Raw genomic sequence first — 26,467 nt, forward strand, 5'->3', positions numbered from 1 at the left:
TTTTTTTTTTAAACAGTACATTAAGTGCATAGTTCAATTGATAAAATAAATAATTGGAATGATTCGATGAAAAGGGTCTGATTTGTGAGGTCAAAACAAAAGAAGGATTTTCTGTTTTGGCATGAAGAAATTAGGCCTCTTGTATTTTGAGAACAGTTGATGTGAGTGTGTGAATTTCCTATATGAACATTTGAGTGCTTTATTTTTTCCCTGGGTCAAGTGTAGTGCAATATCCCCAGGGCAGGTGTACAGTCAGCAAGTGTATACATTGCCAGTTTCAGAAAAGCATTTTGCCCATTTTTCACAATCTTGATCTAATGGGGATTGTTATGAAACAAGGGGAGAGGGTACTACGACAGGCTTCTCTTCTGTAATCTTCAGCCTGTTTTCAGCAATTTTATCTAATTGGTATGAATCATGCTTGTTCTCTGGCTAGTGTTATCAGGACTGCAGTCCGTGAGGAATTGAGCTAAGAACCGTACCATGGAAGCGTAAGTGACTATCGGGTCAGAAGAGGCTTTCTGATCACTTGTTATCAGAGCTTGATTTTAATCGCCATCCCACGGGGAAGGGAGCTAGTCGGTTAGCTGCTAAGCCATTCCGCTTCGCTGTCTGAAGGGAAACCTGTCAAATGGTCTGTGTTCTCTGGTGCTGCAAAGCAACATCTGGGTGGAAGGAGAGGGAAGAGAAGTAATCATAATTGTGTATCACTCAAGCCAATAGAAATCACTGAGGAACATGTGTGTAAACATTTTTGAATATTGAAAAGTGAGGTAGGAGCGGCAGAGAGCCAAAGTAATTATTTTTGTGAGGGCTGTTTTTTTCTGGACGTAAATAATGGGTATAAGGAAGGAGGATGAACCCCCAAACCTTTCCTGTTCCTAACACACATTCTGAAAGAATATATGTTGCAGTGCATGAGGTTTTTTCACCTGAGCTTTCAAATGTTTGGCATTTAAATCCTACTGATAATTGAGAAGTAACTGGAAATACTCACATACAGATATGTAAAGACACACTGACAGAAAGTAGCCTCTTTGTAACGATAAGTGTGTAACCTGTAATTGGGCGTTCAAGCTATAGGGTGCAGTTTAACATGGGTATGGTGTGCTCTTAGACTCTTTAGACAGTTTGGTGCTTTGTGTCTGAGCATGCATGATGAAAGCCACTCTGAATTAGGTCTCTTTTAAGGGTCTTTAAATCTAGAGTTAAATGGTGTATGTCTTGCTTTTTAACTATACAGGCCTTCATTTCAGGATTCGAGTTCAAAACTAGAGACCGTTTCATTCTTTCTCTGTGACACTCACTGCAGTTCCCCCTCCACCCTCCCTCCCTCATATTTAATTTTATAGTTCTTTCAGACATAAACATGAAAAAAAAAGCAATTTTGACTTAGTTTCTGAGTGTTGCTGCAAAGAAAAGTAACAAACATCTGTTTTTACCTTAACTGCATCCATATGTTCAACCTCCCCATCACCCTCCTTCCCAAAAAATTTACAGCCGTATTTGGTGGGTACTGCATACTGTTGAATTAACTTGCTTCACAGTTAGATTAGAGGGTAGGTTCAGAGACTGAAAAGATCTGTGTTAAGCAGTAGCCAAAAGCTGTACTATAGCTACAGCAAGTTTTATTTTTTCGCTCCTTTTCTTTTAATTTGCTTCCTTATTCCCCCCTCTCCTCTTCTCAACCCCCAAGAAAAGAGGAGATAATCCAGGAGATTTTTGTAGGAACACTGTATTGTGGTAATCAGATAAATATTAACTTGTGAAATTTGCTTATGACTTCGGTGCTTACAAATTAATTAACATTTGAAACACAATGTTTGTCATATTAATACATGGCTTGAGATGGATACTGTGTGAATTATAGTAAAGAGTTAGTTAGCTTGTTTCATTTTATTACTTCTTGCTGTAGCATCTGAAACAATTCTGGCCTTACCAAAGTTTTGTTTTTGTAGCGGATTAACAGGAAGAAAGCTATTTTACTGAGATATTTGAGAAGCAGTGAAACAAAATGTTGAATGATATTATCTTTTACTTTGTGGTATGCAGCACGCTTTCAGAGATAAGAGTTTGTAGAAGTAAAGGTATCTTTCAACAAAGCTTATTCCTTTCCAGTTATACAGTGCCTTCAATAGAAAATAGAAAATTTCCCAAATATTTGTGCCTATAGTAATCAAGAAGTTGTATGCTTCTAAGAGATTCAGCAGTGTCAGAATACTTCCTCTTCCTCTGCCATTAGAAGAGGCTGGCCATCTCTTAGTAATGCTGACTAACGCTATTAATGCCTCTTTCAAGAAAATGAAGTTAGAAGCCGGGCTATAATTTCTTAGAAAGTAAGTTGATGGCTTCTTGACCCATGATCATTTTATTGTATATTCTCTGGTAAGTAGTAGGTTCTTTTCCTTTATCTTAAAGGAAATAATAGTTATCTTTCTGAGGAAAGCATTCGGTGCTCCTAGCTGATTTTCTTTGGCAGGTTGAATAAAAGTCTGAGTGACATCTGGTGACTAAAATGCCCCCATATTTCTCTTTCTCTTGTTATGTAAATTGAGAGAATGTGGATTGATTCTAGCTTCACCACCATTGTATGTTTCTGCTGCTGGAGGGAGGTCATCTTGCATCTTCTATATGTGATCCTTCTGACTGAGACATCATCAGATATGAGAACATGTACTGTTGACATCTGGATAGACTTTGAATACAATCTGTGACAAGGAACTAATCATTGGGGGGAGCTAGTACAGTGTCTTGGTCAGAATGAAGAAGCCTTGAAGCTAAAGAAAAAAATTTTACATTTTTATTAGTAATGAAAAGGAATGCAAGAGGTTTTTATGCTGAACTCCAGCTGCAATGTCTAGACACGATTGTTCAGGTGTTGTTGCCTTGATTTTTACTCAAGTTCTGCAAATTTCTGTTGGATCTCTGAAGATGCGTGGTAAAGAGAACATACAGATGCCACTATCTGTGCCTGTACTCTATACACAATTTTGATGTTTTATCAAACTTTTACCTGTGGTAGGATGTGATCCAAATGTGAATTTTCCCATTTCCATTGGCTGAAAGAGAAAGACTGTTTCAGTGGGCCATTGTATTCCTAGAAATGCATGTTCTCTTAAAGTATGTGAGGACCAAATGGAAGCTAATGAGTCTAGAAGACTTGTTTGTGCCTAAACTGTAAATCCCAAACTCCAGTTAGATTATAAACATGGATGTGGAAACAGACTGTTACATACAGACTGAAAACTGAGAATTTTTGGTCCCCTAAGATAGGCTTTGGCAAAAAAACTGTCCCATCAGTCAGCAGTTTGTGGTGATGGACCACCAGTTGTGTGAAAATAGGCAATGACTATTTACTCGCTGGTTGAGCAGAACATTTTATACTTCTTTTAAGATCCCGGAGGGATTATCCTCTGTTCTAAGGCAGGCTGGGAGATGAATAGCTGTTCTGCTGCTGCAGTGTGTTCTGTTCATCTGATAATGATGAGCATCAAGTGTGTGAGTAAGCAGTGGAATCATAACTGTGTCTCCTCCAGCTTTTAATGGATGGTGGTGAGCTTCTCAAGGTTTAGACATTGAAAAATAGTGTTCTGACCACTGATTTTTCATTGACTGAAGCAAGTTTAACATCTGATTTTTGTTCTACATCACTATGTGCTCTTGTTATGATTAATGTATTTGAGATGCTCTGCATTAATATGTTCCTGTGCTTAATTTTTCCTTTCTTAGTACTGGCACTATGTAAGCGAGTATAGTTTGTAGAAGTAGCAGTGGAAATTAAAGGACACAGCAGATTCAATGGGTATCACAAAACTCTGATTCTCTTTAATGGAAGTATCTATATTGATTGTAAGTCCATGTAGAAGCAAGTTAACAAATCTGAAGCTTATTATTTCCTCATCTTATCAATGCTATTTTCAGCTCTGTCTAAAATAAATGCATGGGAGTTGTGCTTCAAAAAGTATTTTATTCATTTTGAGTAATATGGAAAAAATATGGAGACATAAACACACTCTGTAGGTTTGCCCTAAAGATTTTAACATGCACAGAATAACTTGCATCCAGGACTGTCTACATTTTGCATCTTATATTCTTCTGGTACCACCTTCATTGCAAAACAGATTTTCAATTTGCTAGTAAAAATACCCACTTAATCTGCAAGTAAACATAGGCAAATCTTTTAATCTGGATGCTTTCGGCTTTTTACAGGGAGGGTAGAGCTGCTGATCAGTAAGATGTTGCTTTGTTCTTGCCACATGTCTAAAGGGACCTCAAATTCTATGCAACTGTGATTCCCTTGATATCTCAAGTCACAACAATCTAGATTTGAACTTTAATTTAGGATGTTTTGTCACTAGAAAGGGGGCTCTGATGACCTTACTGAGCTTTAGTGTTTCATGAATCTGATATTGCTGTTCCTCAAAAAGTACTCCTTGAATTTCAGCATTTGTATGGCAGATTACACCGAGCTTTTGCTTAATTTATGTATTCACCAGTTCTTTGAAGATTAAGGTACTTTCCAGAATGGGCAAGAGTTATAATCTGACCATAGAGTAATTTGAAGTCCTATTCTGATGAGTTCAGGTATTCCAAAAGCCCTACCAAATGTACTGTTTTGGATGGCACATTTCCTATCTCAGAGCATTATTAATTTGGTGATATGAAGGCCTCAGGTGCATTCTACTTTTGATATTATTCCTATAACAGGAGACGACTGTGTTTCCTAGTACTAATCTTTATTAATAAGTAAAATAATTGTTTGTAAGAATAAGATAAGTGTTAAACCATGAAAAAGAAGAATCTCAGAGAGAAAGAACGATCCTGCTATAAAAGCTAAAAATTAGCTAGTGCTTTTGTGTTCTACCATTCAAGTGCCCCGTTTAAAGCACTTTACTGAAAGGCCTGGTTTTCTGATTTTTAGCACTTGCTAATAGTACCTCACCTTAGGTATTCAGCATTACCAGACACTTTTGGGAATGTAGTGCTCGATGCACCGTGCAACAAAGAGAAACTGAAATATCAGCCCATATGTGAGCTGATAGCTGACAGCCATTGCAAGGTAATTTTACTTATTTTAGCTCACAATGAAAGAAATTAATCTAAAATGAATTACTTGAGATTTTCTGTAGGATTAACATGATCGTGTGGATAGTTCAGCTGCTTGGCTGAGAAAAAATAACTTGTTGAATTTTGGCTGCATGATTTTAATTTGAACCAGTGGGCCAATAGGTGGAAACATGGAAAACAAGTTGGGCATGTGTAGGCAATTGGTATAAGTTCACACATTTAAAAATAAATAATAAATGACAAAGCATTAAATGGCATCTTCATCTGTGCCCTAAGAAAAAAATGATATAGCATGCTTCTGAAGATGCAGTGAAAAAAAAAAAAGCAGTATATCTTCACATTCCCCTTTAGTTGCATTTAGTATCAGTGTTGCTGTTGTTTATTTTTTGGGGGATAAAAATGAAAATTAAAAACATAGTTTGCAGTAGCTTTCATTGTAGTTCTTGCTGTTGAAACTAGGCGATGCAGTTTAAATAAAAAAAGTAGAATGCTTAATACATAGAGAAACTTTTAAAAAATTAACTTTTGTGTCTGAGTTATGATACAAACAGGATAAGCCAGTGTTAGAAAGGAAAAATGGAGCCAATAAAGAGGGTTTCTGATTATAATAGCTGGTTTCTGTTTAATATCATTGAGCAGGATGAGGTTTTGCAGAGTTTCTCATGGAAATAGCATCCACAGTACTAAAATGATTACCTCATTCTTAGTACCAGTGCCAAGCACTTAGCCCCACAGTGAACACACGGGGTTGATTTTCAACATGAAACAAGCCAGAAGTGTGGAATGACATTTTCAGGTGACAGTTATGGTTCTATTGCCTGTAATTAGCACCTCTTAACATGCAAACCTGCCTGTGCCTTTTCCAGGCTGTTGAAGCTCAAATACGAAGTTTTGGACAGACCCCTTCCCAACTGCTCATAGAACCACATCCTCCAAGAAGTTCTGCCATGCAGGTGGTAAGTACCACATTAACTCTTTGTGACCTGCCATTCTGTTTGCTTCCTTTGCTATTTTACAGTTACAGTACCTGCTACTTTGCATTTCTTTTATGTGGTCGTGGACTTGTGTTATTAAAAAGAGCAGATGAGTTACGAGTCTGTAGGACTGTGAATGTATGCAATGCTTAACTATTCTTTTATTTATTGCTGGAAGGATTGTATTGATTTCTAGTACAGACCTTTTTTGTCAGTGTAATCTAAGAACACTTCATCAGTTTATTTTGTTAATACCATACCTGTACAGGTGAGAGCCAGTCATCATGGAGACAATTTAGTTAATCTTTGGCAGATTCCCCAAGAAGCATGGATTTAGGAGGTGGAACTTCCTTGTCTTTTCCCCCAGGCATAGGTTTTCCCCTAAAACCAGGATTACTAGGAATTCATGAGCTGAAACTTACATAGCAAAGAATGTGACTAAATGTGTTTTGCAGTAAAGCTAGGGTGATAAAATCCAGGCAGTGAGCATTAGCATGCTTTCCCTTTTACCTCTACTTGTGTCTAATATAATTTTATTATACAAACTATTATTTTATTACTGATTACTTTCCATATCATGTTGTGTGCAGTCCTTGGGTCTAAAATATCATTTGTGTTGTCATAGATCCAGAACTAAGTATGTTAAATGATACTGTGACAAGTGGAGCAAATGGTCTGCTAATTCACAAGTTTTTCAAAAGGTTACATTCCCTTATTGTTATGATGGATGTTTTATCCTGAAATGTATTTAAAAAAAAAAAAAAAAAAAGAGAGAGAGAGGGAGAGAACGAAAGACATAAAGAAATAAAGGAATTTTCTTCATGTATGTTCTGTAAAACATGATCTCTATATCCTACGCAGGCTGACTGAGGTTATTAGATTAAAAACATATCAAAAGTTCAAATGGTTTTAGAAAAATTACACAAAAATCAGAAATCTGTCCAAAGTAGCTTAAAAACCTTGCAATCCAAGAGTCTAAGAAATGAAAACTTCTTTGTCAAATTGAGCTACTAACCTTTCTCAAATGCAAATATATAAAGATGTTGTGCGTGGAGCTTGCTCAGCTGACTGTCCCCCCCAACACTGTTTGTGCAGCATGTGCACATTACTCTTTGACAGCTGTGCTGTAGACTGGCTTTGCCCTCAGATCCCATGTACTGGATGGACAAAGCTGATTGTGCTGTTCTGTGATCTGCTGGCCCTGTGTACCTCCCACATGGTGTCCTAGGGCAGGAGAGAGCCAGCAGACCAGTGCAATGACCTGCAGTGTATGCAGCCAAGGGGCTCTTTTTCAGAACAGCTCTGTCAAAAGGGATCTTGGGGAGCCCAAGCATCCTCATCTATACGCTGGATGTGTCCCCCTCTGTCATGATGCTGTGTACCATGCACATGCAGTAACTTACAGAGACTTGTTTCAGTAAGAAGAGGAACTTGAGAAGCTGTTTGTTGACATGTTTGTCAGACCCATTGTTAGATAAATAGATCTCATGCCAGGAAGCAGTCTATGTGGTTTGATCATAATATTTTTCATGATGCTGAATTAGTCAAGAGTTAGTCTGTAATGAAAAAATTGAATTTTGTGAAGTAAACCATTTCTAACTACAGTGGTTTTTTGGGGCTGTTACACACAGAAAAAAAAAAAAACTTAATTCTCCACTTGCTTTGACTAGTCTTGTGGTTATTAATACATGATATTATAATAGCACTGTAGTAAGCATTTTAAAAGTAGCATTCCTGGAGCTGAAATGCAGTAAGGATGTTTTCCCTGTCACCATTCTAAATTATTTCTAGTTGCATTATTTCCCGAGTTTTCTGTTTTCCTGTGTATGTGCCTGTATGCATGAATACAACCGAATTGAAAGCTACCACGTGCTGTGTTAAGTGCACAAGCCATAATATACACCAGGTGTAGTAATTAGCAGTCACACGAAGGCTGCCTATTTGTCTGGGTTTGCTGCTGTTGCTGTATCCCCTTGTGTTTTCAACCATCAGATAGCTGGATTTAATTGAGGCCACATCAGATGAGGCATTACTGACACCTTTAATTGAATGAGCATCCAGGGAGGATTAACTCATAATATTGATTGGCTTTTAGCCACTTGCTCAGAAGGGTGTCTGGGTAGCTTATTAGTTGCTTTTATTTACACCTTTATGCAAAGACTGTAAATAGGAATTCATAGAGCAATATGTTTTTCTAAGTACTCTTAATAACTTTTTAAAAAGGAGTGATAATAAAAATGCAAATCTATTTAATTTTCTTATTAGTTCTGTATAAGTATACATTAAATGTATGTAGTTACATACACATATATGTAATGAAATATTGCAGGTGGAAAATAGCCAAGAACACTTCATTTGTGTTCTATTTCAGTTTCTAGAAAAATACAAATACTAGAAGAACACAAATACAATATGGTTACTGGTCGCTAGGATGGTTGTATTTCTACATCTCAATGGAGTTCTCTTTTTTAGGTACACCACGCAATTGCAAATCCACTATTATTGCATTTGCTTTTCCTCCTTTGCTTGACATCCATCTCTCGGGTCCCTGATATTTTGATTTGACATTCACACTGTCGTTAGAGATCTTAGTTAAAAAAAGTTATTAATCTTCTCAACTTATCAAATGAAAAAACCTAAACCCTAAAAATATCATGGTGAAAATGAGAGTCTGGATTCATTCCTTCCCGTTAGTATTTCTAGAAACAACACAGGATAGTCTGTAATCACGTCCACTTTATATTCTTTACAACTGCATTTAATTATGTTTGTCCTTTGAAACACATTTGCAGTGAAGTCTTCTGCTTTGCATTCATAAATCTTATTTTTGTACACCAGAAATATATACAGAACATATATCTAGTCTATGTGTGTATCTGTTTATTTTAATGTGCTTTTATGTTCTCATCTGGCTTGTAAAGAATTGTAGTCTGCCAATGTAATGCAACTTGAGACAGTCTCTGGGAGCAGGAATTTCTTTTGCTTACTCTTTTTTTGTTGTTGTTGTTCCCTCCTAGTTTGGCACTGCTTTCCTTGACATGCTATCTCTGTAGATATATATGAAGGAGAATTCTTTTGGCAGAGTTAGGTGATTGGAAACTTTTGGTGTAATCTTCAGTGATCTGGAGCAAAGCCTGTATTTAGACATCCCTATTCAGCAAGGCAGTCAACTTAATTGTGTACATGGAGAATTTCTACCTAAAATGGTCGTTTCCATAAGCCTCTTCACTATTACTGCATTTGCTTTTCACTGCAGCTGCTTTTGGATCTTGTGGGTTTTAATGCAGTCTTCCTTCTCTTGTCCTGTCTTCTCTTCTCCTCCCTGTGTTTTCTTTTCCCATGTATCTGGGTTCTTGTTGTGTGCACTCAACAGTATCTCCTCCTGCAGAGTCCATTGATGTTCACAGACCAAGCTCAACAGGATGTTATCATGGTTCTAAAGTTCCCATCCAACTCCCCTGTTACTCATGTAGCAGCCAACACCCAGCCAGGTCTGACCAACCCTGCTGTGATCACAGTTACTGCAAATAGGCTATTTGCTGTAAACAAGTGGCATAATCTTCCCGGTAAGTAAATTAAAATAAGTAGCATAAGAAATCACTGCAATCAAGTGGTACATCTATTGTCCCTTCAAAATTTGCTGCCAAACTGTTTTAAATTTAAAGTGTGAAGTGCAAGCCCCATTCACTGATGTGGCGTGCTCTTCACATATGGACTTAGTTTCTCCTTAAAAAGGTAATCTGAACTATTGAATTGTGAGATATGTGGCACACAAAAGGAGTGTAACAACAAACTGTTTGAAAAAAATCCCTCCATGTCATCAAGAAATAAGCAGGAAGACAAAAACAATATATCACTGCTTGATCATAATAAACAGTCACACTATTCCTCTTCAATTTACTCTTCAAACAGATGATGGAAACCTGCACCACATCACGTCAAAGAGAAGTTCTAAAGCATGCAGAATTTGGCTGAAGTCTTTTCTGCTATCTTTTTCTTGTTTATTATGAACACCATATTCTACTGTTAAAGCCACTCAATGAGAATTACAAGATAAAAATATGTGGGAAGTCAGTTTCTTCTGTGACTGAAACATCCTAAAGTTATTAGGTGCTTATGTATTTGTCAATATGAAAGGAAAAGAAGATATCCATTAGCATAGCAATCAATCAAATTCATTATACTTTAAAAAATGTGTTGGACTTGAGAATATAGCCATTCTATTTTCAATTCTAAAGGGACTCATCCTCTTTTCTCTAGCTATGACAGGTTCAGGCCCAAGCCCTGAAAGATAGTTTTATTTGTGTTCTGTGCAGTAAATCTGGTCAAAGGCTTTTCAAAAAAGGGGAAAAAAAGAGTTTCTACTCAAATAACTTATATAGAAAATATTTGCACCAAAGTAATACTCATATCACTAAAATTCCTGCTAAGGTATCTGATTACATTTTGAAAAAAAAGACAGATAACTCCCATGCTTTTTCCTGATTTTTACAAATTACCTCTCAACTTTGTGCAAGTAGAAAGATCTATGTATTATTTCACCCACCCAAGAAATGCTTAAAAAGAAAGGCGTGAAGGAAGGGAGGAAGGGAGGCTTGTCTAGATAACATCGTATGAGCAAGAACTATTTACAGGGCTCTTGACATTTGTTTGAAAGGAGGATGACAATATACTCTCATACCTTGGATGTGTGACCTTGGGCATATAATACCCAGCCTTTTAAAAATGTCTCTGAGGATGTGCCACAGTCAAGGGAAGAGAAAAGATTCTGAAGTGGTAGGAGTTGATTTTGACTTCCTCATAAGCCTCCTGGTTGGTCATCTGAGAGAAAGCAAGCATCTGTTGAGAGTAGCAACTGGTTTTTGAGTGTAGTAATCAACTATTATGAGTTGAACGAAACCTTCACATATTGTTTTTTTTTTTTTTTTTTTCCCTCTCTTCTGAAAGGGAGAATAGTCATCTGTGCTTTTGAGTCACTTTTTTTTTTTTTTTTATTTGGAGATATTTTATGGTTGTCATACCTTTACATAATTCTTGAGAAAACCTACAGTTCAAAATAAAAACCCTGATACCAGCCGAATAAAAAACAGAACCCAACAAAAAACCACTTCACCCCACCTCTGTGAGAGCATCTTGATCAAGCCTTCAGGCTGTTAGTGATATACCACACTTAAGAGATCCGGATATGGACACCTGAAACTAGTCTTCGCTATTGTTGCCTTCAAATTTTATACCAAAATGGGATTTGCTGAGGTTACAGGTCAGGTATCAGTACTACTCTTTATCTCCTGCTGTGGGCTGAGCATTGTCTTTACTAATGAGGCATCATGATAAGAACATTAAGTTGCCAAGTAACTAGTTGTCAATGATGTGTATTAAAAATATCATTACTGCTTTAGTAGATGAGTTTGGTGGCTTTGCTGATGTGTAATGGCACTAGTACCCAACAGAGGGCCTCTATTTTGTCATGCAGATTTCCTATTTTGTTCTGCATTAGTGTTTCATCACAGCAGAACCTTGACTTCCCAATTTCTCAGGAAACTGTTCAGATTATACTAATTTTTATATTAAGCTATGGAGGATAGTTAGAAAAATCATAGATGTAAGTATTCAGCTATTATGTTTTGTTCCACTTGCAATGTCTTGGGCTGTTTGGTGGGAGTTGCTTGCTTGCTTTTAGCAAAGCTGTGGAAAAAAAATAGCCTTTTTTTTTAGCACTGAAAGAAAATTCAGGAGACAAACATCTCACTGTCATGTCAGGTGCTCAGGTGAAATGTAGGTCTGCAGAATTATGTATAAACTTCTATGCAAAATTGCAAATAAATGTTTTTTGGTGATAGATGATTCCTTAAATACTGTATAAGATTTCCCTGTCTGCATCATAAACTGACATATTAAAAAAAGTCCTTTGTGCTTTACTTGTTCAAAGCAGTGCTTTAAAAAGTAAAGGAGAAAATAGTATTTGCTACAGTCAGCAGATGGTTGTCACATTTTGTTTTCAGTGCTCTTTACCACTTAATTTTGTTTTGTTGCGACAGGAGAGGTTGCCAGTAAAGCATCTGCTAGAGCTTATGGCTCAGGACCGGAGCTGCTGCTGATGGCATACATTCAGAATAGCACTAATCTAAAATAAATGTTTAATAAGCAGCCTGTGAAAGCACCTGGATTATTTTATTTTTTTTATGGTGCAGAAGAATCTTGGATGGTTAAGAAAATGGACATAATTTTGATTTATAAAATGTATGTGGCATCACATATTAAAAAAATGCAGAGTTTTAAAATCTTCTTTCCTGAATTCCAGCTCATCAAGGTGCTGTACAAGACCAGCCTTACCAGCTGCCAGTGGAAATCGATCCTCTCATAGGTCTGTCACTTCCTTCTCTCTTTGCGATTCATTAAGCTCTGTATGGTGGCCCTGAAGTGTAGATTACGGTTGTTTTTCACTTGCTGGTTGCTGGGAATGGAATTTTCCTGATAAACCATTTGCATGCAAATTGGAATGCAATGAGCTGTGGCTATGCTGGTATTTCATCAACTCCCCCTCGTTGGTTTGCCTAATTTGAACAGGCCTAGGACGCGTGTCAGTGAAAATTAATATGGATGCTGTAATAATGTGTGATTGAGAATGTGCATGAAGTACTGTCAGGATAATATTGGATCTTTTCATCACTCAGACTTGTTGATGAGCAGGAGCGAGGCACGTTATGATGAATTGGTGCACTGGTAATGTGATGGAGCTCCTTTGCTGAGGAAATTTTCATAATAACAGTGGGGTTCTTAACTGCACCGTGTTGTGAAAAATAAAACCATGGTGCCAGGGTTTCGTCATTAAAGGAGATCAATCCTTTCTTCATAGACCTGCTGTTCAGGCAGAGGGGATTAATGTGTAATTGCAAAGCGGTTTCAAAGTTGAAATATATTGCCCACTAGGTTTTAGTATTGAGATATTAGTATTCATTTTTCAAGGGTAGTGCATCTTTTGATCACCATCACTAGTTAAATTTGTGTATGTTTTTCTTTTATTAAAAAGGGGTGGAGGAATGTCTAACTTCTATTTAATGACTCAGTGTAATAGATTCAATTCATGACTTTTTATTATAGAGGTTTATTAGTTTATATAGAGCTGATTTTTCTATTAGCATGGTTAGAGTTTGGTCAGTTCTTTCACAGCAGCGCCATACTTTGGGGAGTGTATCCTTGACTGTAACTTGGGAGCATGTAGCCTGGCAAATGGAGCCTTCAAAGTGATCAACACCCGAAAAGTCTTTACAACCTAGCCCCCAAACATAAACAAATTGCACAACAGTTCACAGGAGAACAAAAGAGATTTATTTTTTTTTCCCCAATTATATTAGAGTACAAACTTAGCTCTGTTTTTTAAACTGTCAATGGTAATTTAAGTGAAAAAGAACTAAAGCAAACGAATATAAAAGTATAGAACAGAACAAAAATGATCTTCTCTAGATAGGGTGGAATGAGCATTTTGTCAGCCAGTGAGAATTAATTTCAAAAATGAGTATACACATCAGTAGGAACCACATAGTATCGGTCTATAGATACAGATTGTTGCTGTGTAGCCATTTTGCTAGATAAGCTCTATGATAATTAAATCAGGAACACTCTGGGCATATTAAACCATTTTACAGAGCTGATAAAATTGAAATGTTTTCCGAAAGTTTTTTGCAATCAATTCCCTCTGAATAATGGAGTAATTATAATTTATAATGAGTAAAACATGTGCTGTAACTCTGTTTTCCTTCTTGAAATAGATTTCGTCCAAAAATATGTTTGGAGCAGGAAATATGTATTCTTTAAAGCCTGCAATCAAATAGATCTTAAAAACAAATATCACAGTAAAAAAATCCAAAAAGACAACAAATCACACTGAGCCTGATGATTTTTCTACCCTTTGTGAAGAACGAATTTCTTATTATCACTTACATTTTTCACAATTTTCAAGATTAAAATACCATTTTTAGGCATATCTTTTCTTTAAAATATACTTTTCTTTGGTATAAGCACCTTTCACATTAACATTATACATTCTGAAAAATGTTTTAAATTCTCTTCGTACAATAGATCTCAAATCAGCCTTGTGATTACATTGGACATAGTTTAAAAGGTTTAAAGGTTTCTTTGTCACTGTTAAGTAGCATCATTGGGTACAAGCAAGTAATTATGTAGATAATATTAAAGGTTCTTAATTGTGGCTAGACACATTTACCTAGAAATGGCACCTAAGAGGACTACAAAATTACACTTTTATGGTTATAGCAGGAATCTTGTTGCTGTCTTAGTCATAAGGAGAAATTCACATTTTCCTCATTTTCTAGTTGCACAGGAAGATATAAAACAGTAATGTCTGATATGATGTAGATTATAGACCTCTTTTTTTAGGTGAAAAGTCTTTTCAAAGTCTTAGCTATACTGAATACGTTGATCTGAACGTTTCTTTGGTTTTATTTGCCATTATTTTGTCACAGTAATAAAGAGCGCTTCACTGTGCATTTATTAAGCACTGTTGTTGCTCTTTAAGTGGTCCCCACAGTGATCAATGCTCTGTTATGTGTTACCTGCACAGCAAGTAACAGTACCTTACAGAATTATTTGCTACCAATATGGACAACACAGTATCGTTTTATACATAATGAAAACATAAATAAGTTAAGATACAGAGTGAATGGAATAAGAGCAAAGCTTAGGGGATGGTTAGCCTCTGAGAATGGAAAGAAGATAAAAACAAATTGTCAAGAAGAACACTGGACCAGTACAGAGACAGGGCCCACAGTCCACCTGGAATGGAAGTGATGGTGCTTTGAGCAGTTGGCAGACAAACCCAGGATAAGGGGAACTTATTTACCTGGGATGGGAGCCAGGTTCCCTCAAGAACAAAGCATATTAAAAGTTCTCCTTACAGGGTAGGATGTTCATGGTATATACCTATTGGGACCTATATAAACATACATGAATGCATCAATTAATAAGACAAAATATAATACAAAAATATGTTCCTTGATTACTGTCCATTCTGTTGGTTCACAATACAAGATTACATGAAAAAAAAACAAAAAACAAAAAACACAGCAGGTGACCAAAGTAGGATAAATATTATTTCTCAGCTCTAAAGCAGGTTGTGGATATGAGCTTGTTAATTTCTGTGCAGTGCTCAAAATGTGCGAAGTGCTCTGTAAGAGCCTGGTGGTAATATTTGTTGCTGTTATTCTTTTTAAATTACAGTGCTTGCAATGAAACACTACTTGTATACAGTTTAAAAATCATAAGTCTGTTCTTTGCTGCATTGAAGCCACTATATAGCACTGTACATACACATTTTTAATTTCCTATGCTAGAAATTTTGGGGTAGGAAGCATATTACATTTTTATGTATTTTTCATTTTTGCAGTCTTTCATTTATATTTGTCAGTTACATTTTACTTAAAGAAAGGATTTCCTCTATTTTAGAATATATAGTTCTAGGAATTATCATTGTTCCCAGAAGTGTAATTAGTATTTTATAGTAAAAACAGAAAGGAAATATCCCTGCCACAAAAACAAGTAACAGCAGTAAGAAATAGTTTTGGTGTGAGCATAAAGATTCTAAAATGTGCTTTTGTTCTTTGTACGTGGATGCTGAAATTTATTGATTTCTGTGTCTTTCTGTTCAGCCAGTAATACAGGTATGCACAGAAGGCAAATCACTGATCTTTTAGACCAAAGCATTCAGGTACATTCCCAGTGTTTTGTCATCACCTCTGATAATCGTTACATCTTGGTCTGTGGCTTCTGGGACAAGAGTTTCCGAGTCTATTCTACCGACTCAGGTAATGTATTTTTAAAATACGGGAATAGCCTGAATGATTTTCTGTTCATCATCATCCTGCTGTTTCAAATAAAGAAAGAAAGGGGAGGGAGAGAGGGGGTGGCAGGAGAGAGTAGTGTGGAGTGTGTTTATTCACCTACTGATAAATATTTGTCAGATCTTTTCTTTCTACCTCCACTGTGTATTGTATACCATCATGGTTTTTTTTTTGTTTGTTTGTCTGTTTTGTTTTTGTTTTTGTTTTGAATGATGGCAGACATAAGACAGGGAGCTCTTATTTAGCCATAGCATCACACTTCAAATCCATATGACTGTGTGAGAGGCATGCCTGCTCTTACACTGTAGTTTCACAAGTAAATGTCTCTAATGGGTTTTTGTGAAGCTTGGTATATGAGGAGAATGAACTATACTTAAAGCACTTACTTGAATTTAACTCTGGTTGGCTTTAAGCACCAGAGATTTTCTTTAAGGAAATACAGGCAAGCATCATAGAATAAGTACAAACCCTTCTACCTTAAGCTCGAAAGTGAAGTCTTGAAATCTGGCAAAGGAGTACTCATGAAAACCTTTGAAAGCTATGATATACTAGAAAAATTGATCTGGAGCTACTGAATTCTTTTGTATAACATAAGCTGATCAAAGTAATGGGTAGCAGTAAAATTAGTGTGTCAACCGGCATGTATCCAAACAGTTGAAGTCACTCATGTATCATGCTAAATAGAAAAGAACCTTTGAGTGTAAGAGCTGCGGGACTTTAAATCCTATGGAGCCCCCAGAAAAAATAGGTATGATTTTTTCCCTTTCATTATCTTATAATGGGAATAGCGACCTCACTGCAAGGTACTTCTTTGGGATTAATGACCCAGTGTGGTTAATGTGTGTGTGTGTGCCATCAAGCTTTCCAGTAAGTTATTAATCTGTAGGGAATATCCTACATGTTTGTCATCATTTCTTAAATACATTAGTTAATGGTGTTTTTCACACTTGGCAAACCAAAATATTTTACAAAACAGGATGGTCTTTTATGCAAATCTGTTAAGACTAAATATCATGGCGTATTTTAGCAGTACAACATATCTGTCATTTTTGCATTCTTAAAACCTTAAGTATAAATGAGAAGTTCCATTTGCTTTATGTTGACTGGCTGCAATTCATTATACAGACATCTGGTTAGACCTGTTTTACTTTAATTTTCTCACTGATGTCACAAATTTTCATGAAACCTGTGAATTTAAAGATCTCCAGAAAATTTAGTTAGCTACAATAAATAGTGTATATCCTTGATTTATATGAACAGATAGCTTTCTTTTGATGTTGGAGGATTTATTTTATCTTATTTCTATGGAAGGAAGCTATATTATTTCATCTGTATCCGTCTTAACTATGCATGCTTCATTAAGTTATGTCCTCTGTGCGTAAGTCAGATATGCTAGGCACCTTGATACTAGCATAACTAATTATGATATAAAACAAAGCACAGTTGTCAAAAAAGTTGCAAAAAAGTCGTCTTTTGTGTGTCTCCTGTTTGTCTATATAGCAACTCTAGTTCTAGCTTAAATCGGGTAAATTCAGTTGTAGTTTATTTTCCTTGGAATTAAAATGAGAATAGAGCAGTGAAATGCTTACTCTGAAATCAGCAGAACAGCAAGGGAGAAAGGTGATATGATCAGTAAAGCATAATAGCAAGTTATCACAAGAGTTGAATTCAATTATATTTTGCTCTTACAGGAAAAGAGGACCTTTCTCCTATTAGATTTTGGGGGTTTTGTTTTTAGCAGGAAATACTTTTAACATAAATCATGGGTTCTCAGCACAGCTAGCACAGCAGAAGCACAATAAAACCTTCCTCCAGCAGTGGTAATGATTTCTAGACAGCTTTTGAGATTCAGTAGTGCAGAGACTTGAGTCTTATTTTTATTTTAATTATTTGTAGCACAGCTGTCAAATCAAACATTAACGAGAAAATTCGTTCTGTCAAAAAGGGATATCTGAGTGAGTACGGTAATGTTTGATAGGACAACTCATATTAAAGGAAAGCAAAGAAAGTTGAGGAACTCTTATGAGATTAATGATTTTTTTTTTTTTTACTAATATGAAGAAGAAAACAAACAAAAGTGTATTTTTTACTTTGATGATTTTGATGGAATTGACTGAACCTTGGCTCCATGATAACAAAGTAAAACTAGCAAGTACAACTACATGAACAACTGTCAAACAAATAGCCTTGAAAAATGTTTGTTTTCAAGAACAGAACCTATAAACATAGAGTATAATTGAAAGAGAAATCTCTATAACTCAGCAATGTTTATAACATAAACTTGTGTTCTAAGAGCATAAATCACCTCAGGTATTTGAATACCTAAGGGTATATAACTGAAAAATATGTCATATAGCTAAATTACTTTCAAATCTAAACCAAGTAATTGCCAACTTGAATTTTCAAGGAAAAACATGCACTTTTTAAGATGTTCTTGTGTGTTGCCAAAAGGAGGTTATGTTGCCCATGAGTGTTTCATTGCTCCCTTCCCAGCTCCAAAGTTCAGTAATTTCTTCTGACCAAATCTGTTGACTGGTCAGCATCTGAGACACTTAAGTGACATCTTTGGCCCAAAGCAAAGCCTTGTTATACAGAGGTGACTGCTATAGAGTGTTGTTATAGACTTACAGAGGTTAGTGATAGGAAGACCTACTTGATCACTCTCCTTAGAGATACAAGGTAGATCTGTACTGTAGGTATTCCTTCATGGGTTTTGTCTCTTCCAGTCTGAACATGCTCATGCAATAATAACTCATTTCACAATTTCTCTTGGAGGATTCTACTTAACTTATGAGTTTTGCCAGTGTTTCATTTTAAATCCTATGTATGTTTCCTTTAAATTAAATGTCCTTTAAATTATATCATGCTATTCTGTTTTCTCTTCATGTACCAATGTAAATAATCCTCCTTTTTGGAAGATACTCACACCTATCTCTTGCTTTTGCTGGTTTTCTCCACTTTAATGCAATTAACTTTTTGATCTTCTGTTATAAATCAGCTTATTGACATCCTTGTTCTCATTTAGGTCTATTCATTATTAAGTGTTAAGTAGTTATTAGTTATGAACACAATGCACACTACACCTTGTAGTGTGTAGAAAGAGCTATGAATACTTTCCACTACCCATACTATATGATTTACCAACTATTGTTAATTCATGCACCACAAGATGTTATTGAGACGTGCCTAATTTGAGTCGCAACACTAATTTGTGTTGCTACTTGTCACATTACTAGTTATTATTTTAAACACTTTTCAGAGCATTTTAATTCAAGTACAGCAGTAAAATCCTTCCCCCTTACCCCCATCCTCTTTTTTTTTTTTTTTTCATATATCATTGATTCTGCTAAAGCAGGATCTCTTTTATCCCTTCTGTTCTTCCAAATTCTTTACTAAGTCCAAAACACAAATGGATGCATGGTCATTAAGGCTGAGAAAACCCATGTTACTGGTTAGTGGCATCACACTCCCTTGTGTCGTTGGATGCAGAATTTGGCCTAGCCCAAGTTACCTGAATGGGCCAAGTAGGCTCATATGAAGCATGTGTGGCTGTATCTTTTGTCCTTTCCCAACAAGATCTGTAATTGTCAGGCTTCAGCATATCCAGTGAGATGGATTTTAGTGCTCACACTCTCATTTCATAGAACCATAAATGCTGCTGACAGATCCAGAAACCAGTGAGGCCCCTGAAGTGTTTGCTGTGTAGGAGCCAGTCTCTGGCAAGTGATCTCTTTGTCTTCAGCCAGATATTGAAGAAGGAGCTTTCCCCACCTGTTTGTTCTCCCTCCGGCAGGGTGGTCTGGCAGAGATCTCCAGTGTCGACCTTACACATGTTCACTCTTCCACATGCAAATTCGCTTTGCATGAGCATCCAAGTTTACATTTTTATCTGAAAATATTGTCCAGTTTAGTTAACGTTAAAGAGTAATTGTGGTGTTCATGTTTATGTAGACTCCTGAAGGACACATTTTTAAATGCCTGAGATTTCCTTTCCTTTTAACATTATATGTGCCTGACAAGGGCCCACATATTTGTCCTATACGAATAGATAAGTGTCTTTATCCTTTTTTTTTTTTTTTCTTCTGTGTTTGTTTTCAGAGATTTTATGGATATTACAGGATTTTTTAAAAGGGAAGAATGTTGGTTGAAATAAGTGTAATTTTTTTTTTAAACTGAATCTCTTTTTTTTTCTGTTTAAGGATATGCTCAATAGCTGGATATGCTATAATTTGTAGGCAGTACTCATACTACCAATTTCTTATGGGTCCTAAATGTTCTGTAACATCTTCTGCTTCCATTTCCCAAATCATCATCATATTTGTATTTTTCCTGTCATTTTCTTTGTAAACTTAAAGAAAAACCATGACATGATTGGCCTTTGAATTAAATATGATCTTTATGGACTGAAGCCTTTTTTTTTTTAGAGCTTTTATATAGACTAATGCACTTTTTAATTGTTTCCATCAAGTTAAGAAAAAGAGTACTACTATCCACTATAGTTTTTCTTTGAACCTATTTTTAAACAGAAAATATTTCTGAAACATTTTGTAATGTATATAATGTGCCTGGCAAAGCATTAAAGTGTACTTTTAAAACAAAGGATTTTATTTGTTTCAGGGAGACTGATACAAGTAATATTTGGCCACTGGGATGTTGTAACCTGTCTTGCTCGTTCTGAATCCTATATTGGAGGAAATTGTTATATTCTGTCAGGATCACGTGATGCAACACTGCTGCTTTGGTACTGGAATGGCAAAACTAACATCATTGGTGATAATCCAAGAGGTAAGGAAAACCTGTTTTATAAGGAAGTTGTCTGAAAATGACTTGGATGAACATCTTGTGAGACAGAATTTTAGGAAATGCTGATGTCAAAATACAGCGTTTCCTTTTTGTAGTTGTGGTCAGTTCTAGTTTAAATTTAAAAGTTGAGTATAAACAGTGCTTGTTTTACAGCAAGTGTAGAGATTTTTAAAGTTAACAGATGCTGAGATTACAAATACATTCTTGGTCTTGTCACTCATTCACATGGGGATGAGTGGCTCTGGGAGGGAGAGGAAGGAACTAGTGTGATTCCTTTTCAGTCTGGGTAGATCTTTTTCTCTCCACATGATGATTTCATGACAGACCTGCATTTGTATTGTTTGAAACAAACAAATGATACATCACTCCAATGCACACTGTATTCTATGCAACTGTAATCTGATGCTCACAGATTCTCATAGTGGTATCTCAGCTATCAATAGAGTTATGCAAATACTGCATTTTAACTTAGGCCATGGTCATTGTAATGAGATGTGTAACGGCCTGAGCTGGATACTTAGGTGAAAGAAGGGCAGACACATGGGAAGGATTAAAGAAGCAGGCAAAAACTTATTTCACACTTTGGTAGAGCGCTATGAGCCTAATCCTTGCTGTCATGTACTAGGCATTTTAATTGGTTCCAGTGCAAGCAACTAGGCTCAAACCATATAATCAAACTAATAAGTCAGAGTAATGCTGCTTCCGCCTAATTCAGTTAAAATTGCTCCTCAACCAAATTCACTTCACACTTCCCAAAGATTTCGATATCTTCTGTCTTCCTCCACTTCCCAAGGAATCCCAAATCTTATTACTTACGGAAATTCAGTCTTTTAATTCAACATTTTCTGTGGAAAATAATGAAACTACATGACCGTTCAATGTAACTGTGCCTGCATTATATACTAGACAAGGTAGAAAGTGATCTTGTAATTATGCTGCTTTTACTCATCACAAAAAATAATTTCTGATTCCCAAAACAAAGAAGGCAGACATATAGCTTGAGAAAAATCCTGAAAGAGACAGTTCACAGCTTAGAGTTCAGGCTTTTTAGACAGCTGGTGAGAACTTACCTGTGTGAGTAGAGGGGGACATCATGGCCAAATAATGGTTCTGTTCTCCTTGTTTAGCCAAAAGGAAAATGGCCTGAGTAGGAAGGGGTGAGAAGCAGTATATTCTGTCTTTCTTCAGAACAGTGTTTTCTGCCATTCACTCAGTCTTCTCTGACTAGTAAGAACTTCCGTCTGCAAAAGACAAAATGGACATTTGGAGGACAAGAAGTACTGTTACATCTGGCAGATGTAACAATTAGCTTATGATTTCATATAATGTCAACAATTATCCATCATCCTCCAAGTTATTCAGTTTGGTTGCGTGTTTCATGCTCAGTCTATTACCCAACTGGATTTATTGGAAGGGAAGGGAAGGGAAGGGAAGGGAAGGGAAGGGAAAAAGAGGGAGATGGTTCGATTAACACTGCATCCTGTGAACTATTCTGAAGAAGCACAGCTGTTTAATATCGGAATAAATATCTGACTAACATGTAAATTGATGTTCATTGTGCATTTGAGAACTATTCAAAAATTGCACAAGATTCAGAGGTTCCAGTCATGAAATCACAGGAACTTCAGGCAGAGTATGTAAGCAATCTATCAGAATTATTCCTCCAACAGTCTGATTCAAGGGATGGGACCTTTTGAAAGGTCTAGCATAATTTTATGAGCATTGCTAAATAAATATGGCATTGGTTGAGGAACAAAATCTCTGCACATACTTTATATGCATGTATTTTGCAATCTGTCAATTTAAAGAAAATGCAAACTTTGCACTATTTTTGCAGAGCTTGTAAACCTGGAAACTCCCAAAAGTCTGTGAAAGGAATTTAAGAGCTTGACAGATTCGTCAAGTAAGCTTGTAAATCCTAAAGGGAAAAGCTGTCCTTTTGAGGAGAAAACTCAAGATACTCCTCGATGAAGGAGTGAACATCTGTAGGTGTCTCCTTACACTGTTTTCAAGGCTTGCAAGAACAGCCCATTTTAGCAATTTCCAGGTCTGTCCTGAGAAGTTCTTGCTGAGTACTTGCCACAGGATTTGACTCGCCTGTTTTGTGAACTTTGAGGCTATGGGTTCCTTTATGACCTTGGCAGATCACATGCTGAGATTTTGTAGCTAGTAGTGTCTGACTAGAGTAGGTCTGTATGTTTTGTTTTAATCCATTGACCATCTTCTCTAATGCAAATGTCTAAGATACTGAAATTTTGCAGTTTTCAAAGTTAATGCTAGATTATTTTAACTACTGATGATTCTCTTTGTTTGTAATTCCTAATCCTACTAAACTTGCACTTTAAGGGAGATACAATGGTTCCTATGAATTCTATTTATTTATTTATTTATTTTTTGTGATGTAGCATGCCTGGAAAGCTTTGTAATGAATTGGAATCTCATGGCATTATATATTGGCCTAGAAGTGTATAGCAAAAGACAGTTTCTGCTTCAAAGAGATGGTAATCTGGGGATTTAATTTTTCCCAGAAATAACTTTCTATAGGCGTCTCTGTTCAATCAATTATTATTTTTTTTTTTTGAAAACGCAAATAAAAAGAGCTGGTTTTGCTTAGTTCTGATTTTGTCAGAAATGGAAAGCACCAGTAGATTTGTTGGGTTTTGAGTTCTGTTAACTGCAACTGTATCTTTGATCCATTTGTGGGATGCTATTTAACTTGTCTGATGTTGTTTCTTTGTGTTTGAAGCTTATGATTTTTATTTTTTTTTACCTTGATGTGTATTTAATTCATGCTTTAAATGATCGTTATTCATTGTAATTTTAGATACTCTTGGAGTTGATACTTTCATATTTTTTCTTTATTTAATTATCTCTAATTTCTATCTTAAAAATGACTTAATGGCAACAGGCATCTAAATAGCCATGATTGTAGCCAAATCATGAAGCTAGAGAGGTTTGAGCAAAATAATCTAAACCAGGAACATTTCTTTCCTTCTTTCATAGTTCCTGGTGCCTCTGATATATATCAGTCAGCAGACCAGTATGACCAAGTTACCCTAAATATTATCCCATTGGGCACCCACTACTCCAACCAGTTACATTTTATTTTAGTTCCTTTATCTGGTTTCATTACTTTAGGAAGCACTGGGCTCTTGATCTCTGGCTGCATGTATTCATGTTTTAGAATGGTACTTAACTCAAGCTGACAAGCCAGGTGGGCTATGCCATACGTGATAAATAAGTGTTTTGTTTGATATTCTTTATCAAGGACAATTTTCTGGCCAACTGGACTGTATGGAAAAATTCTTTACATTTTTGGTTTAACAGAAGAAATATGTTACTGAAATAGTCATTATTTACATTCTTTAATTTTTAACTTTTAAGTTGACCTCTTAGAGAAATGATACCTATGCAGTCTCACTGTCTGCTTACTTTATATACCTCTCGATTGCATTGATCAATTTAAGCCAAATTTGATGAATTTAAATCTCAAAGATACAAATTCCTACATGGGACACATCTGCTGGAAACTATTTTTATTCTTCACCAAACAGCTTGATTACATTTAGGTTAAGTCCTTTTTTCCTTCTTCTCAAATTAAAACCTGAAATTCAAAAAATACTCCACCATGTTCTTTGATCAAATGTAGGGTTTATTCTTTCTAAATAAATTGTTTTGGAAAATGTGGAAATATGGCAGTACTTCACTTCGGTGCACAGGCATTTTCTCTTGCAGAAATGTTTTTGTGGACAATTTCTGACCAAGCCTTGAAATAATTAAAAACAGAGCAAAGTATCTGAAATAGTTGTATCCTTTAGAAAAGCCCTGGGCCATGTTAAGTTCACATTAATTAGCATAATTTACTGTGGAGATGTGAAGTCACTTTGGATAGCATAAGCGCCTTTTACATTTCTCTGCTTGGCATGGGGCTGGCTTTGGGAGGTGGGGGAGGCAGGAGGGAGAGGATGCAAACCCTCCCCTTAGTACTCCTTGAAGCCCATGTGTGATCTCTGTCACAAGGTTGGCTTTTGCATATTTAGAGACTCTGATCTAATAGCAAAGTCCCACTTGGGGACGTGACATAATGCTTCAGAACTCATGGTATTCCCGAATAAGGTGGTATTATATGCAGAGGGTACTCAGAGAGGGCGGTGCACTTGCAGAAGCATGCGAGGTTTTGCACTTGGCCAGCCTAGTGAGATGGGATGGAGGGGAGGCGAGAAGTGGGGGGTGGCAGGGAGGGAAACAGATGAGAGGATTTATTTGCATACAAATGGTCTGCATCACTTTCAGATCCTACTCTCTCTTTGAAGCTCAAGTGGCAACTCAGTGTTTGGACATTTCCTAGGTTGAGGGATTGCATTTTACTTTGTAATGACTGATACATAGGAAACAAAGCTGACAGGAACTTTGGTCACTCTTTTCCCAAAGAAAGCTTTGGGAAAACTACATCAAAACCATTCTTGAGTAATGTTTGTCAACCTGCTATTAAAAACTTTGGCAGATATATTTTGGGGCTTTACAGGCCCCAAAGCCCTATCATTAGAAATCTTTTCCCAGTGTTCAAACTACTGTCCAATTCTTTTTGTTTGTTTGTTTTGTTTTGTTTCAGTCTAATTCTGTCACATATATTTATTCTTTGTGTAGAAGACAGATTCATTCTGTGCAACAACAACTTATTTGGATTACTATGACCCACGAAATCTTTTCTTCCAGACTTAACTAACCCAGTTCTTTCTGGCTTTTGCCATAAATCATGTTCCTCTAAACCTCTGATTCTTTTTTGTTGTTCTTCTTCTCTTCAGTTGTCTGTCTTTCTCAAAGCAGACACTGCAGTTGAAGCCCTTTCAACCAGTCTTACTAGCTGGAATAAGCAGAAGTCAGTTTTATAGAGCACTACTTCTCACATCCATGTGGGGTACCTGTTTGTTTCAAAACAGCACAACTGTTAATTCTTTAAAAGTTAATTCTTTAAGTATATGAGCCAATATAAGTTTCAGTTTTCTCTGAAGAATCCCTAGCTACGCTGTGCAGTTTGACTGTGGAACCTTGTTTTTACCCTTCCTAAAAATATATATTTTTAGACAGTTTCTCCAATTTCTTAAATGCATTCAGAATTCTCATCTTGTCCTTGCAGCAACTCATGTCTGCAAATGCAATTTGCAGTCTTATTCTATCAAATTGGTCATTAAAGAAAATGTTAAACATTGCACAGCCCAGGAATATTCATTGATATATTTACCATTTTGACAATTAATAGCTTTTGGAATGCAACCTTCCAATTGGCCTTTTATCTGACCTATAGTACCATCTTCTAAACATGTGCTTCTCTATTTTCCATATGAAATTGCTCATGTGAAACTGCCAGAATCCTTACTAAAGTCAAAATATGTGGCATCTCCCTGAACACAAATCTGATTACTTGCCATTGCAGAAAAACAAATAGCTAAGACATGAGTTTTTTGTGACAAATCCAAATCAGCTGTTACTCTTCTCCTTGTTTTCCTTGAGGAAATTGTGTGTTTATATATATAAATGTTTTGCCAGTATTTTTATTTGTCTGATTGAATTAAGCAGACAACTATCTAATTTCTCACTTCTTCCTTTGCCTATTTCTTAAAGACAAACAACACTATATATATATATATATATATATATATATATTATTTTTTTTTCAAGATATCCTGATATCACTATTATCAGGCCAATTGAGTACCAAACATTTACTTCATGTAGGTATTCTCTGAAATGAGACAACAGTTCTCA

General features: G+C 36.1%; 1 protein-coding gene across 4 annotated transcripts in view; it reads left to right on the top strand.

Annotated features, from left to right (window-relative positions):
- Nucleotides 1–26,467, top strand: part of LRBA (LPS responsive beige-like anchor protein) — a 390,603-nt gene that overhangs the window by 341,181 nt on the left and 22,955 nt on the right. For 3 of the 4 annotated variants that reach the window (XM_082758982.1, XM_082758979.1, XM_082758980.1), the window contains 5 exons: nucleotides 5,934–6,023; nucleotides 9,415–9,607; nucleotides 12,343–12,405; nucleotides 15,707–15,862; nucleotides 20,516–20,683. In XM_082758982.1, coding sequence (XP_082615108.1) covers nucleotides 5,934–6,023; nucleotides 9,415–9,607; nucleotides 12,343–12,405; nucleotides 15,707–15,862; nucleotides 20,516–20,683 — 670 coding nt within the window. The remainder of the gene's footprint in view (nucleotides 1–5,933; nucleotides 6,024–9,414; nucleotides 9,608–12,342; nucleotides 12,406–15,706; nucleotides 15,863–20,515; nucleotides 20,684–26,467) is intronic. The other variant, XM_082758981.1, reaches the window with a different exon arrangement.

The sequence above is a fragment of the Aythya marila genome (genome assembly GCF_965140915.1).
Source record: "Aythya marila genome assembly, chromosome: 4".
Lineage (NCBI taxonomy): Eukaryota > Metazoa > Chordata > Aves > Anseriformes > Anatidae > Aythya > Aythya marila.